The 17,743-nt window shown below is 42.6% G+C and overlaps 1 protein-coding gene across 1 annotated transcript; it reads left to right on the top strand.

Annotated features, from left to right (window-relative positions):
- The first annotated feature begins 5,768 nt into the window (after nucleotides 1–5,768).
- TRMT10A (tRNA methyltransferase 10A) lies at nucleotides 5,769–16,077 on the top strand. The gene is made up of 7 exons (XM_009811428.2): nucleotides 5,769–6,047; nucleotides 7,075–7,237; nucleotides 9,132–9,203; nucleotides 9,683–9,757; nucleotides 10,747–10,896; nucleotides 12,091–12,196; nucleotides 15,764–16,077. Exons 1-7 carry the CDS (start codon nucleotides 5,773–5,775, stop codon nucleotides 15,928–15,930), a joined length of 1,008 nt encoding a protein of 335 aa, XP_009809730.2. The 5' UTR covers nucleotides 5,769–5,772; the 3' UTR covers nucleotides 15,931–16,077.
- The last annotated feature ends 1,666 nt before the right edge of the window (nucleotides 16,078–17,743 follow it).

The raw sequence follows: 17,743 nt of genomic DNA, 5'->3' as shown, positions 1-17,743 counted from the left end.
GCTGGACTCCCCTGAGCTCCTGACTGCAGCATGAAGTGTGAGAGCCCCCAAGAAGTGAGCTGCCGAGCGTGGAGGGGCGCGTGCAGAGAGAGCCGCTGGGTTGGCCACACTGTTTATCTAGATGTAGTAAAGGTCAGATTCCAAATTCCACACTCAGGTACTAAGTTCATCAAAGGACTTCCAGTTAATTATTAAGAACTAAGGTAACTGGTGGTTTCTACCCCATTTTATCGATCACCTAGGCTTTCATTTTTGAATACTGAGTCCACACAGCCACATTTCTGAGTGGGGGAGCCCACCTCCAGTCCTGGCAGGACCAGGAGATCCTGCCACTCCTCCTCTGTCTGAATGAAAGGGCAATTGGGTCTGTTGCTGCCAGGGGCCAGATCCTGACCACTGTCTTGTATCAACTCTGTGAGCAACCCCAGAGGCAGATGCTTTTAAGGGTCTTCCTGGAAGCAGAAGTACATGGGATTTATCAGTGCCATCCCAAAAAAGTGATGCTACTTTATTACGGAGACTCAGATGGGATGTCAGTTCCTGCTACATTGTACCATACCAAATAAATTCTCTTTCTTTCAGCAGCCCCAGCCCCCATCTTACATCATTGCAGTGGCAGAGGTTAGGGACTGAAAAGATGACATAAATCAGCCATTCTGTCTCACCTCGGTGAAGAGTACCTGCTCGGCTGGGTCTGGGAGCAGGACAAACGAAGCCCTCCTTTTCACCCCAATTTTCCCCTTTTCTCACACTAATTTCACCACCTCCTCTGATAAGCCCCTGGCCGACTAACCCATGCGCTTCCCCGTTTCCTCTGAGACTAAATCCCAGGCCATCTGGCACTAAGCCTCATCGCCACAGGGCTCGCTAAAGGACCTCCTTGTCCCTCAGGCCACCCCCGCCACGTTCCTTGGCACACCTTGGGTGTCACAGCCTGCGAGAGGGGCACCCTCTCTCCCGGCACACGAAGCCTCCCTGGCCCTGCAAGGAGGGAGGATCTGGTCTTGCTGGTAGAGGAGGCACACCTGCACACCCGTGAGCCATGACTACGCTCTTTTGCTCCACTTCCAGAGGCTGCTTTAACAAGACTGTGAGCTACAAACACCCTGACTGAACCAGTGCTGCCCCAGGCTGCGTTTAGCTGCTCCCAACAGGCCATTTCTGCCACCAGCTCCTCTGTATTAGTAAGGGATCGTGAGGTGAGAACAGCCTTTGTCTTGGGTTGTTGCCTTGTGGTAAGAGAAGCTGAGCATTGTGGATGCCAATCTGTGCTTTTTTGGAAAAAAAAAAAAAAAAAGGACACTATCTGTGTGCAAAACCAACTCTGGCTAGAGAAAGACCACAGGTATGGATCCTGTTTTGGAAATGCAACGTTCACACTTCACTCACGAGGAGGAGTTGATGTTGGGCTAAAATCTGGAGAAGAGCAACTGTCCTCTTCTTACGCTCTTGGGACACAGGAAATTTATTTCTTCCTTGAACTAAAGTTATTTAAAAAAAGGGCCTCTCTTAAGACACTAGAATATCAGAGGCCAGATCCCCTGCTGAGGTAAATCAGCGTATCTCTTTGGACACCACTGTAGTAGTGCCAGTTACAGAACTAAGAATGTAACCATCACATAGAGAAATAGTGTACATGCATTTCCACATGCATATACATACATACACCTATATACATACCCATAACACATACTTGGTATATTCTTCAAATGTCTTAAAAACAGGAGGCCTGAGCCTCACCTCAGTTATGGCCGGAGTAATCAGCAGTGACTTCCTTGAAGTCATATTACACCAATGAAAGAACTGTTGCGCCCACCAAAGTCCATTACACGCAGAGGTTGCAGGATCAGCCCCTAATGTACGCTTCACGCCATGCTGGCATATGTGCTGGGGTCAAAGTATTACTGTTGCTGCACATTTTACAGAGTCCAAACTATAAGGCTCATATCTTTATATGACCTAATAAAACTAATGAGATTTCCTCACATCTTCTGAGGTCAACAAAATGTTTTTGTCTCCTCTTCACAAAGGACAGTGTGAAGATCTTGGTTTTCAACTCAAACATTCAGCTATGTGCATGGAAGCACCCGAGCCCATCTTTGCCCTTCAACTGGTGCCTGTGTGCCCCAGCTCCTGCTGTTTCGCTAAATACGACACACCCCCCCCCCAACTTCTGCCACAGGGGACAGGGGCAGGGAGATGCACAGCCAAGCCGCTGGCTAAAGGTGAGTTGTGCGCGTCACTCGCATCCTAAGCCTTGCCTCAAGAGCACTGCAATCAGACCCGGCCCACAGAGAGTGATGTCTGTGTCCACACCTGAGCCTCCACGGAGGATCTTTTTTCCTTTCTCCATACTCTGCCTCTTGACCCGCAGTGCAGTTTGCACAAAATGCTTCGATATGCAGTTTTAAACTATGGGGTGTTGAGTTTGTTCTAAAGCTGGGGGGAACTCACCATTTGAATGAGCATCTTGAAAAGTCATGTTATGGCTCAATCAAAATCATGAAATTCAGCTAGACAGCTCTTTCTCAATATTTGCAACTGCTCAGGTCTTCATTTTGCTTTGTCACCACTTGGCACTTGGCAGACTTTGGAAAACATTGCATTACCCTGTATTGCTGTTTGAGGACGCAGGGGTCTGGATTAGCAATACTGCCACTTTGGAAAGTGCAATATGAGAAAAATAGATTTATAAATCAAAATGCATAAGCAGTTTCTTCATTCTAAGAAAAAGCACATCTGAGTATTATGTGAATTTGTTAGATGCCTTTTTGCTTTTTCAAAAAAGCAAGCAAGCAAACGGGCTTCTATCAGTAACTGATCTGCAGGCTTTTAATAACCAAAGGAAAACGAAGGATTCTTCATAGTGGCGCATTTGGATTTGTGTGATGCTGGCGTGTAAAGCTAGATATTAATAGTAACATGAGCGAGGTTTTAAATAGATGCTAGCAAAAGCAAATGCAAATCTAACTATTTTTAAAGTAATGCAGGGAATAGGAATCACAAGTGAAATCAAATATTACAGCAAATATTAAATACCAACAGTAGTTAAAGGTCAGTGTCTCACTATAGTGACACCATACAGTTTTGTGACTTTAACATAGCCGTAGCAAACCTGAAACCAGCACTAAAACTGAAAGAGTGTGTATATCTGGAACCAATGAAACTTGAGATAAACATTGATGCAGATGAAAAGGGTATTATGGTAGCACGCACTTGTACGTTTGCTAACTTCGTGTGCCTCATTAACCAGGGGCAAACAGATACCTACATACTTAGGCTGCCCCAAATATATTTTTCTCATATATTATAATCCCGGTCTCCAGAACTGACTCCTGTGGCAGGGCAGCATTCTTTCATGAAGTTATCTGAAGGCGAAAGAACGTTGCCCTTCGTTGAGTATTGACACTAGAGTTTAAAAAGCTAATTGGCGGTGGCCTTTAAAAATATGAAGCATGAAGGCGCGTACCCCTTTTTAGGGGGCAGAGGGAACTGGGGGACCTTTGGAGTTAGAAATCTGCTCTGAGGAATGTCACCACTTAAAAATACTTCACTGGCCCCTGCGTGAACTCAGTAGTGTCATCGAAACCATCAGATAAAAATACGGCTTTCTTACTTTTTGCTCCTCTTAACCTGGTGGAGCCACCGCAGCCGTCAGGGAGGAGGAGCATGGCTTTCCTCACCAGTTGCAGCGGGGGCATTGGCCTGCCAGCGCGTACTCCGGCTGGTTTCAAAGCAATCGGTTCATCTGCGTACCTGCCCGCAAGGTCGGGCCCTAAAGGCCCCTAAAGCCTGGCCCTGGCACCCACATCCACCCTCATTCGCTCCGCCGCCATCGCAGGGCCGGCGGCGGCGGCCACCGACAGCCAACCTCGGCATGTCGGCGTCGGTTATGAGCAACGACACAAAAAGGAGAAACCCACCCAAACCATGACTGCTCTTCAGGTGCACTTGTTACGGCTGTAGCTATTTCTTTTTTTGTTTGACCGGAAGCGGTTCGGGGTGAAACCAGAGCTAACTCAGAACGCAGCGACCACTGCAAACCGCCGGTGCCCAGCGGGACCGGGGCGAGGGCAGCCCCCCGCCGGCCTGCGCAACCGGCAGGGACGGGACGAGTCCCGCCCGGCCCCCGGCCGGCCCTGGGGCAGGGGAGGGGTATCGCGCCGAAACGTCGTCACTCGGTATTTGCGTGTCGCGGCGCTCTCCCTCAGCGCCGGGGCGGCGGCCGTTAGCGCCGCGTGACCGCCGCCCGTTGCTCGCCGGGATTTGAAGTCGTAGCGCGCGGGGAGCCGTTGCTCCTCCTCCTCCTCCTCCTCCTCCTCCCGTCACCCATCCCCTCCCCACCCCCGGCCCTGCGCGTGGGGCGGCTCGCGGGTACGTTGCAGTCCCGTTCCCACTCCCCGGCCGCGTCCGTTACCTCTTGTGTATGGGGGTGGGGGGGGAGCTGGGGTTCAGGCTCGGGGTTCCTGAGGGAAGGAGGGGAAAATGGCCGCCTCCCAACGGCCTGAGGAGCGTGACCCCCCTCTCCGCGCCGTCGCCCTTAACGCCCGGCTGTCGCTGCCGCCTGTGGGGGGGTCACGGCCCCGCCGGGCCTCGTGGGCGGGCGTGGCCGGTCCTGTTGAGTTATGAGGTACTTTGGCGCGTGAGCAGGGATAACGCGTGTGTTTCTATATATATAATGCATGTATACATAGATACGTGTATATATATATAGATGTACGTGTGTATATGTGTCTATATATACATACACAGATGTATGTATAGAAGGCGGTATCTGCGGGGCGTGCGCGCTGCAGTGGTTGCGGATGCAGCTGTGCCGCGTGAGGCCCTGCCATTTGGCACCTACGAGCGTCTCGACTCCCCGGGCCTTCTGTCTTAACGCTCCCAGTTAGGGAAATCGGGGTGTGTTAGCTAAAACACTTCGGGTTTTCTGGTGTTTTGCATGTTTTCCAGCTCTTCTGTTAGTAAAGAAGCCAGGGGATTGTTTTTCCTGCATGTAGATGCAGTGGTTTTTGGCTCTGTAGGTGCAGTGTTCTCCGGTGAAGTAGTTATCTTTAGAAATCTATGCAGCTGTTGAGCACAAGGGAGCTACTAGTATGAAAAAATAATACTTGCCATTGAAAAGGTATAATTGTAATTGATTCAAATGCAGAATGTTTTGCTGAGTAACAGTTTAGTGTGTTCATCCCCTTACTTGCTGTGTTTTGTCCGCTGACAGTGGCCAGTGCCAGTGGTTGGCAGGTGTCTTTGGTTCTCAGAAGAAATAAAAATCAATTTTGAAGGGGTACATCTTGTTCACACTTTTTTTTCCCCCAAAATGGCTTTAGTTTCTTTATATTTCTCTAACATGCTGCCATAGTTATATCACAAGATACCTCTTTAATTTTTTCTGTTTGTGTATTTGAGAATAGTTTGTGTACACATAATAGTACTGCTAATATTTTTTCTTTTATGGTTAATCCAGTATGATTCCCTATTTCTATGCAGTTGTGTTTTCACAAAGTTTTTAACTGGAAACTGTTGAATAGCTGCAGATGTAGCAGGCGGAATTTTAGCCATGTTCTGAACACATGTTCTGGTTATAATCTCTCCAGTATGTTATGTGTTACTGTTTGCAGAGGCAGTAACCTAGCTTTAAACAAAAGGCCATCTCTTACTTATTATTTTTCCTTTGTTCATGTTTATGGTAGGTGTAGGGTGAGCCTCTTGTTAATAACACTCATTCTGTTGTTTTGTTTCTTACAGAATTGGTGAGGGAAAAGCTTGCTTTTAATGAAATATTTATCACGTGTTGAGAAACAAGTCAGTAAACCTGGCCAAAAGCTAATGTCGTCAGAAACACCAGCAGAAAGTCCAGAGGTGGCAACAGACAATACCATGTCCCCTGAAGTTCCTGATGTGGGGGGAAATGGGAAGTCAAGTGACAATCCAGTAGAGAGACAGGAGGCAGGCTCAGACAAGGAAGAATGCCTTGAGACCATGTCCAAGAGGCAAAGGAAGAAGCTACTGAAGCAGAAACAGTGGGAAGAACAGAAAGATCTACGGAGGTATGGTTTGCAAATGGCTTTCCTAGGATCATGTGTAGTAGTTAATGCTAATAATGATGACGTGTCAGCACAATTTGAGTGTAGATTGCTTTAGCAAATCAAGGCAGTTGAACGAGTTTTCTCCCACACCAGGTTTAAAGCAGTAGTCACAGGCTACTCCATCTGCATATGAAGAAGCTATAAAGGTAAGCGTCCTCTCTTCAGACTAGAAGTGTTCCTCAACTTGAAGAGGATATCAGGAGGGATTCAAACTTGCACGTTTTTGGTTTGTCAGAAGGGAGAAATAAGTGTGGCCTGGTTCCTTTCTGAATGGGCTGCGTCATATTTCCCTGGTGTTGTCAGACTTGGTGAATCTTACAAAGACAGTGAATAAAAAAAGTTTCTTTTGACACATGAAGTGCTGTGCTATAAGTTATATTGACCTACAGACTGGTAAAATAGTTTTGGAAGATGATGAGCTTCTATATTATTCTGTTGTTAACAGAAAGCGTGTCTGCAAATGGGTTGGTTGTGGTTTATCCTTGTCCTGCTGATTGCGAAGTGTTGCTTCCCAAGGCAGTGGCTGTTCAAGCTGCTGTCTCTGAAATTTCATGTCCCAGCTGCCTGCTCCCATCGGGGGAACAGGGGGAAAAAACAATTGCTTCAGAAGCCTTTTGAGAAACTGTTCAGTGAAACAGGAGGTACATTGCTTTCCACATTCTGATACTGCAATTTTGGCAATCTTTTTGGTTGTTGCTGTTATGAGACCTGACTCGGAGCACCCTTAAATCTATGAGACTCCCATTATTGACTTCATTGAATTTGTGTCAGATGTCTGTCTTTGTAGGTATATACAGAACTTCACAAAGACGGGGTGTGTGTTTCATGCTGGTATCAGCCTAGCACAACTGCAAGCAACAGGATAAGTTTAAATTACCACAGTCATGGGACAACCGCCTTGATCATAGCAGAATGCATTTATGTGCATAATACGTGCCTCAGCATATTTGGCAGCACTTTTTGAAGATTTATTTGTTTGTTTATTTAGGCAGAAGCGAAAAGAAAAACGCCAGAAGAGAAAACTAGAACGTCAGTCAAAATTGGACTCCAATAACGAAGGGAATGACAGAAAGCGTATGCGAAGGGACGTTGTTCCTAGTACGCTTCGCCTCATTGTGGACTGCAGCTTTGATGACTTGATGGTGCTAAAGGTAAAAGAAACTTACCCATGACATACAAATGTTGAAAGGTTCTCCAGTGACAGTGTTGATGTAATGTCGGAGCACAAAAACTGGAGAGCAGCTTTCAGAGGACAGTTAGCATGTTTAACATTGTGATGACTCCCAGACCTGCTTACATCAGCTGCTGAATTTTTTAGGGTTTGGAATGTACCTTTATATAAGCTTGCCAGAGATTTTGTTTGCCTTCATGGAGATGCAGTAAGTTGGTTTGATTCCAAAACCAGGAATATAGAAACAGTTTTTTGCCTCATGTTTACCATGAAGCTAAATGCAGTTCTGTCTCAAAATGGTTTTGCTAGAGGGGCTGCAAATGCCCCATCCAGTTACATTCCCTGTCAAAGCAGACCTGAGGTTCCCAACCATGTTAGTAAGTATTTGTGGAAATGAAAATTTTGAGCATTATGAGGATACTGAGCTTTTTCTTTCCGTCACATGAGAGGCAGTTGGGACAGGAGGACACTGTTCAATCTGTCTCTAAAATTTTAGAATGAATGAAAGAACGGGTGAGATGTTCATAGGATAGGTAAATATGAGAAAGATCAGCATGATCACCACACCAAGCATCTTGACCAGTCATTGGGTTTTTGAGATCAAAACAGCTTGAACTCTATGAGGAAAGTATGTTAATCTGCAGCCTCCTGTAAAAGTGCAGCCTTCGGTTTCTGAGGCAGACCTCTCCCCTCCCTGTTACCCTGAGCAGTTCTGCCTCTGCCAGGGACTTCACTGCCCTGCAAGACTGCTTGAATTCAAGCTTTTGCAGAGCCCATCTGGCTGCTCGTTGAGTGTAATGCAAAGTATGTATAGCACTAATAGAGGCTAGTGCCACTCACCACAAGATTTTGGGGAAGCTCCAGTTGGTGTTTTGGAACTTGGTTCCCTAAGGAGCCCTTCAGTAGTCCCCCAGAAGAGACCAGAGGACCTCCTTGATAATTTCAGAGATGCTGGCTGGGCATTTCCTGCTGAGCTAAAACACGTTTCCTTCCTTGGTCAGGCAGAGCCCCTGTTAGGCCTTATATAAAACCTGGCACTTCTGCAGGTGTGTAGGAAGGATGAAGCTTTATAAGTGAAGATGGTTGTGGCCTTCAGTTAATTAGACACTTTTTCTAGTGTCTGTAAGAACTTGCACTGCAATATTGTAGTGATAAAGTCTAGTTTACATGAAATCCTTTGGAGATATCAACACATTCTCGAAGTGCTACATGAATCAAAGCAATGTAATGATGTTTCATTTTAAAATGGGAATCAGTTATATTTACAAAACACTGCTTTTGGGGCACTGAGAATAAAGCTATGTAGTGTACCTTACAAAAAACATAATAGGCTAAAAATTAAGTCTGCTGTATTTTAAGTACTTCTAGTTAACTGTTGTCCAAATTGTCAGGTCAAAATGCTGGAGCCAGCCGCTAAATTATTTGCATTGTTCTGGGTTTCTTCAGGTTAATTATGCATATCTAATTTTCTTAAATATAAACTGTATATTATCAGGGTTTTCCCATGGGTGAAAGACTGAGTATTGTCACAGTGCCTGATTCCTCAGATTAGTTTTGGGTGTGTTATTACATATAATTAAATCTCAGTGATTTTTATTTGTTTTGTTCGTTTCCTAGAATAATGCAAATCAAGCACATGCATAGAGGTGTCTAAATATGCTTTTGTGGAAGATGTGTGTGTTTCCTTGTCAGCATAGTCCCTTCACAGTGGCTGTTTTTTCCTTTCAGGGTCTGATGTCCACACTCTCTCAGTAGTCACTTTTGCCAGTTAAAAGCTTCCTTTTTCTCTCTTTAGCTTCTGACTGGCTCATGGTAAAGCATTTTGTGGTGGTCTGTCTGAAGGACTATGTAAAAACAAATTGTGTTGTATACAGGATGTTAAGAAGCTTCACAAGCAAATTCAGAGATGTTATGCAGAAAACCGCAAAGCATTTCATCCTGTGCAGGTATGTTTAAACAAACTGAGCGCTGACTGTATTACCATGTACAATGCATATGAGAGAGGCAGCTGTGACCCAAGTGGTGAGAACTGCAGTAGAAAAAAAAATATTTAAGCTGCCTCTTTTTAATAAGAAAATTAATTCTATTGTAATAGATTAATTTTCAACCCACATGTTATAAAAATCCCCGTATATATGGAAAAGTATGTGCATGCAGATGAAAAGTGCCAGATACTGGCATGCCACTAAAATATTGTTGATACTTAGTTTTATCTGTGACAGATTAAAAAAAAAAAGTGACAATAGTGTGTATTTGTCTTTTAAACGTATCACTAACTGTATGAATACGGTCTTAGTACCACTTTCAGCTAAAAAATAATTAAGAGTTTTAGCTAATAACTAAGGGTAGAAAAAGTCTTGTACAGAGAAGAAACAGGCATATTAACATTTCAGTATTTTGTACCTCTTGTTTGTTCTTTTCAAAGTTTTACTTGACCAGCCATGGGGGACAGCTGAAGAGCAACATGAATGAAAATGACAAAGGATGGGTGAACTGGAAGGTGAATAATTGACTATTTCTGTAAAAAGAGAAAAAGAAATCTTGATTATAGTTGCTAACTAGGTTGTTAGATCCGAAGGACCTGTGCTTTTTCCACGTGGGTTTTTCTAAGACATTAGAGCAATAGCATAGTAGAAATAATGTGGCTCTTTGTGCTTTTAATTAATTTAACTTAAATAAGCCAAAGACTGTTTGTCTTGAATCTAGATTTGATTTTTGCTTGAAAAACTCCACTTGTATTTGTTTTCAGCTGGTTTTATTAAACAGATTCCATTCTCTGATAGACCAAGCAAAACTACTTGATTTAGGCAGTTCTGACTGTTGTCTGTCTTGACAGTGCTCTTTTTTTCTTGGCGAAAAATAAGACTTTGAAGTCATGATGTATTTCTTTTGTGTGCGCCTTCACTTCCATTATGTTGCCTCTCAACACTGACGTGTTCTTTAGAGAAGTAGCTTGTCTTATGGTCAAACTCACGTTGGTTTTCCTTGTGACGCCCTGTTAAACAAGTATTCCAACAACTTCAAATGAAGAGCACTTTGCATAAATAAAAACACTTCTATTTTCAGCACAGCTTGTGCGATAGCTGCTTTGCAAAAGCATAGCATAAACCTCTCTTATGAAACAAGTAATGTTAACTAAGCATTTACTTCTGGTTTCACTTTTGTTAGAAAGGTGGACTTGAAAATTATTTGGATCCCTAGGAGAAATATGGTAACGTTTGAAGGGAATCTCAAGAACTTAAGGATTTGTAAAGTTCTTTTGGGGTTTCAGAAAATTTCCTGATGATTTTTACAAGTCAGTCCTGTAGGGACTGTGGATTATTTATGCAGAAGTCAGTCTGCACTGTGCTATGTACTTAAACATGTATGAGGGATGTGGAATGACTGCATACTATTGGATTTATTTTTACTGGTTCCATCTTGGTTCTGTAAAGCTTGCCCAGCAATTCATCAGTTGAATGTAACTTCTTTTAACTACCTTTTTTTGAGGACATCCAAATTAGAACAGAGCACTATAGTGAGCTAATAAAGAAAGAAGACCTAGTATATCTTACCTCAGATTCCCCGGACGTTCTCAGTGAGCTTGATGAGAAGAAAGCCTATGTGATTGGAGGACTGGTGGATCACAATCACCACAAGGTAAACTGTGGGTCCGTTTCTTTACAGCTCTCTCTTTTTTTTTTTTTTCCTTTTTTTTTTTGACACCTGATTTGACATTAACGCTGTTCATATGTAAACTAACAAAAAATAAATAACAAGAAAACTTCTTCAAAAAAGACTTACTTCAAAAAAATGTTGAAGAAATGGGAAAAAAAACCTTGTGGTGTTAGCAGTGGCTTGTGTTCCAGAGTGCAGACATGCTGAGCTTTGTAGGATTTTATCTTTTCATTTTAAATATAGGAATGGAATTAATAACACTGCTCAGCTTACTGAGGGCCGTATTTTCAGACAGAAGGGTTTGGTTTCTGTTCATGCACTTGTGTGTGTGTGTGTGTGTGCACGCTTGTATGTGCACGTGCCCAAATATAGATGAAGAACAGCACTTGAATCTTGGATGTCCTTTTTTAATCAGTTTGCTTGCCAGGAGAACTTGGCTAAGTAACACACGTGCCTCAGGGATCTGGTTCCATACCTGTACGTGGGATCATGCTGTGTGGACCCGGAATGTCATAGAGAATTCAGCTGGGAAATTAAAGCACTGTTACCGTTTTTCTTCAAAGACACTCCTATGTAATTTCTGGTTACATGTTTAATATTTCAATGTGATGCTAAAAAAAGGGATGGCTCTTAAGCCTTACCAAATGATACTTCAGCAGTTAGTCCACAGTTAAAGGCTAGGAGGGGGCTAAAGCAGATCCTTTATATAGTCATTATGGTATAAAAATGTTTACACAACTTTTAAAGGGGTATTTTTGCCCATCTTGGGCACAGGAGTTGCCAGGTTTAAAAAAGCAAACAAAATTTCTTTGTCCTTTACTCTTCCTCTCAAAAAATACCCAACTGCTGCAATCGCAGTAACTTGGTACTTAAGCATAAACTCGCCTTTAAAACAGGCTGTGGCTGACACTTTCTAGAGCTGCAGCTGCCTGAACAAGTTTTATTTACGATCCATTTGACTGTACATCACAGTGTGACATATATTCAAAGTAGTAAGTTTTCCAAAGGTAGTCCTTGACGCAGGTGCTGTCTAAGTTTCTTTTTGTACATATCTTCTAAAGCAAGTTCATGGCATCACTGGCAAAACTCTTGCCGGAAAATGGTACTTGTAGTAAACTGTATGGGCTGATCTGAAATGGTGATTCTCAGTCCAGTTATTTGGTGTCTTTCCCACAGGGAATTACTTACAAAAAAGCTGTAGAGCAGGGAATCAGTCATGCACAGCTCCCGCTTGGAAACTTTGTCAAGATGAACAGTCGGAAAGTGTTAGCTGTCAATCATGGTAAGTTTTAAATTACAAAATAATTACATTATTATAGAATATACCTGCGATATTCAGAATTTGAACACTGAAAATGCGCATTGTAGTGCAGATACCCAAATCTTATTTTACTGTGTTGATATTTCCTGAATCTAGTTGCCTTTGGGATACAGTAATTGCCCTGACCTTTAAATATTTTAGATATGGTTAAATGTAAAGGATGGTGTCTTGGCCACTTAGAAGTGCACCTCCTATTCTGTTGACTTCTCCCATGAGTAATTTTGTCATTCTTACCATCCCGGTCTTGTTTCCAGGCTTAACGTATGAGTGAGTAAAATGTTGGAAACTATCCCATGTATTTTATCCCAGGGGAGGATAAATGCATGTGTTGTTTTCACCTCTTTGGACAGCTTTGTTCGGCAGTAACTGCTTAGGTACCTGTAGACTCGCCTCATTTGGTATCAGCAGTACTCCATCTACTGAGCTTTCATAACTGTATTTTTACCTGATTTCCTGGTTCTGATTGAAGTACACAATTGCTTAACCAAGTCTTGAATACCACTCCTTTTAAACTTTCAGTTTTATTATTAGATTGTCTTTCAGTACCTTTATGGAAATTTTTGACATGGTGTCCAAGTCTTTTATTTTGCCCTCCTTCGGGTTCTTTTATTTTATCTTACCTTGCTTTATTTCAGGTTTATTTTATTATGTAGCACATTGCTTGATGATAACTTTATTTTCTTAAAATGCCATTGATTCATGAGGTGTGAATTTGCATGATAATAAAGATTATTTAAACATGGAGCACAATATAGTATATAACTGGAATTAAAAATTATCAAACCCTGTGTATTTGTAAGATTTTACATGTTTCTAAAATATGATCTTTAAATGTTGCTTTATATAGACAAGAATACTACTTTGTGTCATTTATCAAAAGTTATGATAGCTGTAGCTTGCTACTGGAGTTTTCCTGCAATAATCTTATACTGACCTCTAGTGTCAACATTTCTGGAGGCTGTCTTCTCCATGTTTGAGCACTGGCTGTAAACTGGGTCGCTTACATTGAGGCTTTCATTTATCTGCTTTGTGGTCTTTTGCATGTTTCTTGTGCCAGACTTTTAGGCACTGATTCCACTGCAGTTTGGTTGCCAAGATTTCATTTTGCATAAGCTTGTCTTCCCTTGCCCTTCTAAAACATTTTCAAATTGCAGCTGAAAGGCTTTTAACACACAGACCCTTTTTAAGGTAAAGATTATATTATAGCAGTATTTTGCTTAAGGTTTTTGGGCAGGAAAGTAAGCACAACTCCACCACCACCAAAAGCAGAGGTACCTTTTACAGTTGTAATTAAGGCTCTGGTGTATATTCTAACCCTAATAGCTTACAACCTAAATCCAAAAAGACAGCTTTCATGGGAGATGCTAATTGGCATGAGTAAGGTGGACAGAATCAAGCTGCCTCTCAAATCTCATCTTATAAATTTTGTGTAGGTGAGAAGGATATTTGCACTGAGGTTTTTGTATTTTTCTGTGAATACATCCACCTCACTGCTTTGTGTAACTGTGTAATTGCTCACCCTTTCTGTTTTTGATTTGGTTATTCTGGCCTCTGGGTTCCCACCCTTGGTGCAGAAGCTGAAGCTAGCAGACTACAGTACCGGGCTCGCCAGATGAGGCTGTGGGACCTGCCTGGTCCCTGTGGAACTACTTTTGACAGGTGTGAATTTGGGAAGTCCTGTAGAAGAAGAAACTCTTTCTGAATTGCCTTGTCAGTCTTTGAAGCACTTTAATGGGCCCTCTGGTGGTGGGAGATTCATGGCGTCATTAGCAGCGGAACTCGCTTGGTGCTTTTTACTTATTTATTTACTTATCATCTTTCTCTCTTGGGACCGAGTCTCCCTATATTTCCACAGGCAGTTCAGTGCCTGCATTGACATGTTAAAATGGCATGAGGAACACGTGTATGTGTGAAATATTTGATGCTAGAGAACTGACAAGGTGGAAGATGAGACTTATTTTTTAAACTCGATCTGGAATCCTAACACTTGGAAGATTTGAGATCTGTATAACATGCTGTATTGCAAAACACAACTGCAAGTGTAGATGGGAGAGTTTGTTTCCTTCTGTTCAAGTTTGTATCCCAAGGCTAATACTTTGCAATGTATATTACAGGGACCATATTGCTCCATTCCAGTCTACAGCGATGTCTACCAACTGTTCCCACTGCCTTTTTCTGTCCTTGCATAATATTTTTGTGGCTATTGCAGCCCATCATAGAAGCCTCTGTTCTCCTGTGGAAGCCACTCTTTTTCCATCGGTTCTGTTTTTACTATGCAGGTAAAGGAAGTTCCAAAACAAAGGAGAAGAAACTCTTCTTGTCTCTTAAGCTGGCTTTTTTGCCACAGATGCTTTCTGCAGTAACTTAGTGATATTAATACAGTCCTTTGAGAGCTCATACCTTCACAGTACATTTCAGGTGAATAACCTGCTTAGTCAAATGGCCAACTCTTCAATATCAGTGTCACAGAGAGCAGCTGGCTGTCCAGTAAACCTGGATCCAGGAAACCTCTAGTAAATGTGACACTTCTGTAACTTGACTCTCACTGACTATGAGATCCATGCTGCTCCTCCCTTTCTGAATGCCTGCCTAACTCTCCGTAAGGTTTTTTTCCCCTCCACAGCTCCTTTGATCCTTTCTCACATGCTGTCGCTTGGCATCAAGAACGCTTGTGCTGGGTGCATTCTTTGAAGTCAGCATTCTTTGGCAGTGTTAGCACTATTCCTGTAGCCCCAAACTTGAGGAGCCACCCCTCTGTCCCAGATTCATCATCCAAGTCTGGCGTACTCACCAGCCGCAGGGCCTCCCCCTGCCTTCGCTGCTGCTGCTGCCGAGCTGCAATCTGTGTTGAGAGGTTTTTTGGATAGCCTGGGATTTTTCTAAATAAGAATTTGCCGATGAATTTTGCATATTTGAGCTATTGCAATCTGGAGCTATTGTCAATCAGGAAAAGTTTTGGAAGCTGAAACAGGAGGAGTGGGATGACTGTATGGTTAGCATAATAGGAACAGCAAGAAAGGGTCACAGAATTGGAAACTAATAAGGATTGTTGCCATAAGCTCAGATGGAAATGAAAGAGAAAGATAATTATAGCAGGTTTTAGGAAGACTTTGGGCTGCCCATATGTTAGGGAGGGGACAAAGTTATTGTTAAAGCGCATCCACAGCAGTATTCCTGTCAAACATAGGAAAGTATTAGTGCCTGTATAGAAGACACAAGTGAGACCTGAAGTACTGGGGGGACATTTTCCTCTGCCCTGAGAGAAATCAATTCAAACTGGAGCCACTGCAGAAAAGCACTGCTGTAGTAACTGTCTTACAACTGGAGACTCAGAGTATCCTTGGATTTAGACTGCAGCAGCAGCAGAATTGCCTTGTCTGCTTCTGCCTGTACTTTATCAGCTTTACTCGGAAGATGCCACAACCGAATGCATGTAAACCTCTGTAAAGATGGATTTGGGGGTGTGTTCGTATCAGCAGTTCACTTATCTCCCTGTAAAAGAGCTGATGGTCTTTCTTGACATTGCAGTGTTTGAGATCATCCTTGCATACCTGGAGAAGAGAGACTGGAAGGAGGCCTTTTTCAGTGTCCTGCCACAGCGGAAAGGGGCTGTTCCTTTGGGAGAAGCCAATGATCTGTCCAAACATGCTCCGTCTGGAAAAGAAGATGAAGACAACGACTCGGACAGCAACTAGGCTTCAGAATGAGATGATGGGAAAGATGAGACATGCAGTTCATGGGATAAAACTGGGACGTGAAGTAGTTACACTGCAAAGACCATCTGCTGCCCTTGTGATGCTGAATTGTCTCAATGCTCGGTAGTTCCATAGTTGGCCCAGAGCTGTTTCTGGACATGAAGGGTAAAGATGAATGCAGGTTTTACCCTGAAACTTCCATATTAATAGCTTTTTTTAAAAAATAAATTAATGGCAAATGCAGAATTTATTTTGTTTCCCAAGGAAGCTATTTAATTTTATTTTTTTTTAAAATATTTTTTTATACATACCAAGTTGGGTGTATTACCCAAGAGCATTAGTAGTTACTACTTTAATATATGCATTCTTCTTCATTTCTGCACTAAGTTTTCTTAAAAGCAGTGAATGGCAAGCGTTCTGTGACCTCAAAACCTGTACCACTAGTGCCTGTTGCAGAGTGTGCATGAACACTCAAACAAACAAAAATTCTAATTTTCCTGAGCATCTCAACAGACAATCACAAGTAACTAAACTGCCTTTATCAGCTGAGCCACACTGATTTATATACTGTGTTTAGTTAGCTGGGGTCAGTAGATGAAATATGAGTGTTGGGTTAAGCCAGTGCTTTATAATTCAGTTTGAGTGGGATGGATGTCTGCACAAGTGCAAATTGTGTGCTTTGGTTGGTACGTGGTGCACATGGAATTGAGGTGACACAATAATTTTTGGTTACTTCTTGATCCTCTTAGCAAAATTTATCACACGGTCTCAGAACAATACCAGGAGACAGGAACTTTTTCTTACAAGTCACTCAGTTTCAGTATAGCTGTTTTATCACATGATCCTGCATGTATTGTATTGTCTGTCAAATATTTTTCCTTCAAAAAAAAGAAGTCATAGTCTCAGTCTTGGCTGGAAGTTCTGATTCAGCTTACTTCTAACTTAAGTGCTGTTTCAGAGTACTGAAATGGACACCTCGGAAGCGTGGCTTCACTTCACCCCTGTGAGCCTGCCCCATCCCTTTCTTCTGCAGGGACTAGCCAGGTAGCTGCAGCTTCTGAACAAGTGCAGCTTTCACGTAGGTCGGCTGAAGAGCATAAGAACACATCATCGTAGCTGTTCATCTTTGCTGAGCTGGAATCAAAGGCCTGATCCAAGTATGACTTAGCTTGTATCCATTTGTATTCCTCCCTGTTATTACTGCTTTCAAATGGCGACTAGTCCCTATGGTCTGTAAAGGGTTGGCAACCGACTGGTTATGACTTTAGATGCTCAGTGCACTTCTCTCTGTGCTTTTTAAATAACCATAGAAAAGTTTCTTCTGTTAAAAGTATGGATTGTGGTTTGTTGCTCAAGTAATGTGGGGGTTTTTGTTAGGCTTTACAAAAATGTGATTGCTTTTGTTCCAGAAACCAGATCAGCTTTTTTATAAAAGCATTGCTGTTTTTATTTCTGTAACAAAAAAATGCAGCATAAGTGTACCCACCATGTATTACACTGATTCTCTGATATAAATGTGTAAAGCAGTGAAACTACAAGGAGTTACATCTTTACAGCTGAGGTTCTGTGTGTTAATGCACATAGCACCTATTAAACCAAATCTAAGAATCTTCAGTCTCTCTAAGGTTTTCTTAAGACCATTTCATATAGGTGCCTCATTTACTCAGGCTTGAGAGTGCAAGAGCAGGTCGCATAGACAAACCGGGGACTTTGGAGATGTTTGGAAAGGGTCCAAAAGCATCTTACGGCATTGTTTTGCTGACAAAGCATTTTTGTGGTGTGAAGGAAGTGTGTTGTGGCTTAAAACAGCTTG

Source organism: Gavia stellata, chromosome 5 (genome assembly GCF_030936135.1).
Source record: "Gavia stellata isolate bGavSte3 chromosome 5, bGavSte3.hap2, whole genome shotgun sequence".
NCBI classification, from domain to species: domain Eukaryota; kingdom Metazoa; phylum Chordata; class Aves; order Gaviiformes; family Gaviidae; genus Gavia; species Gavia stellata.
Note: the sequence above shows the minus strand (reverse complement) of the source record. Positions and strands in the feature narration are given on the sequence as shown.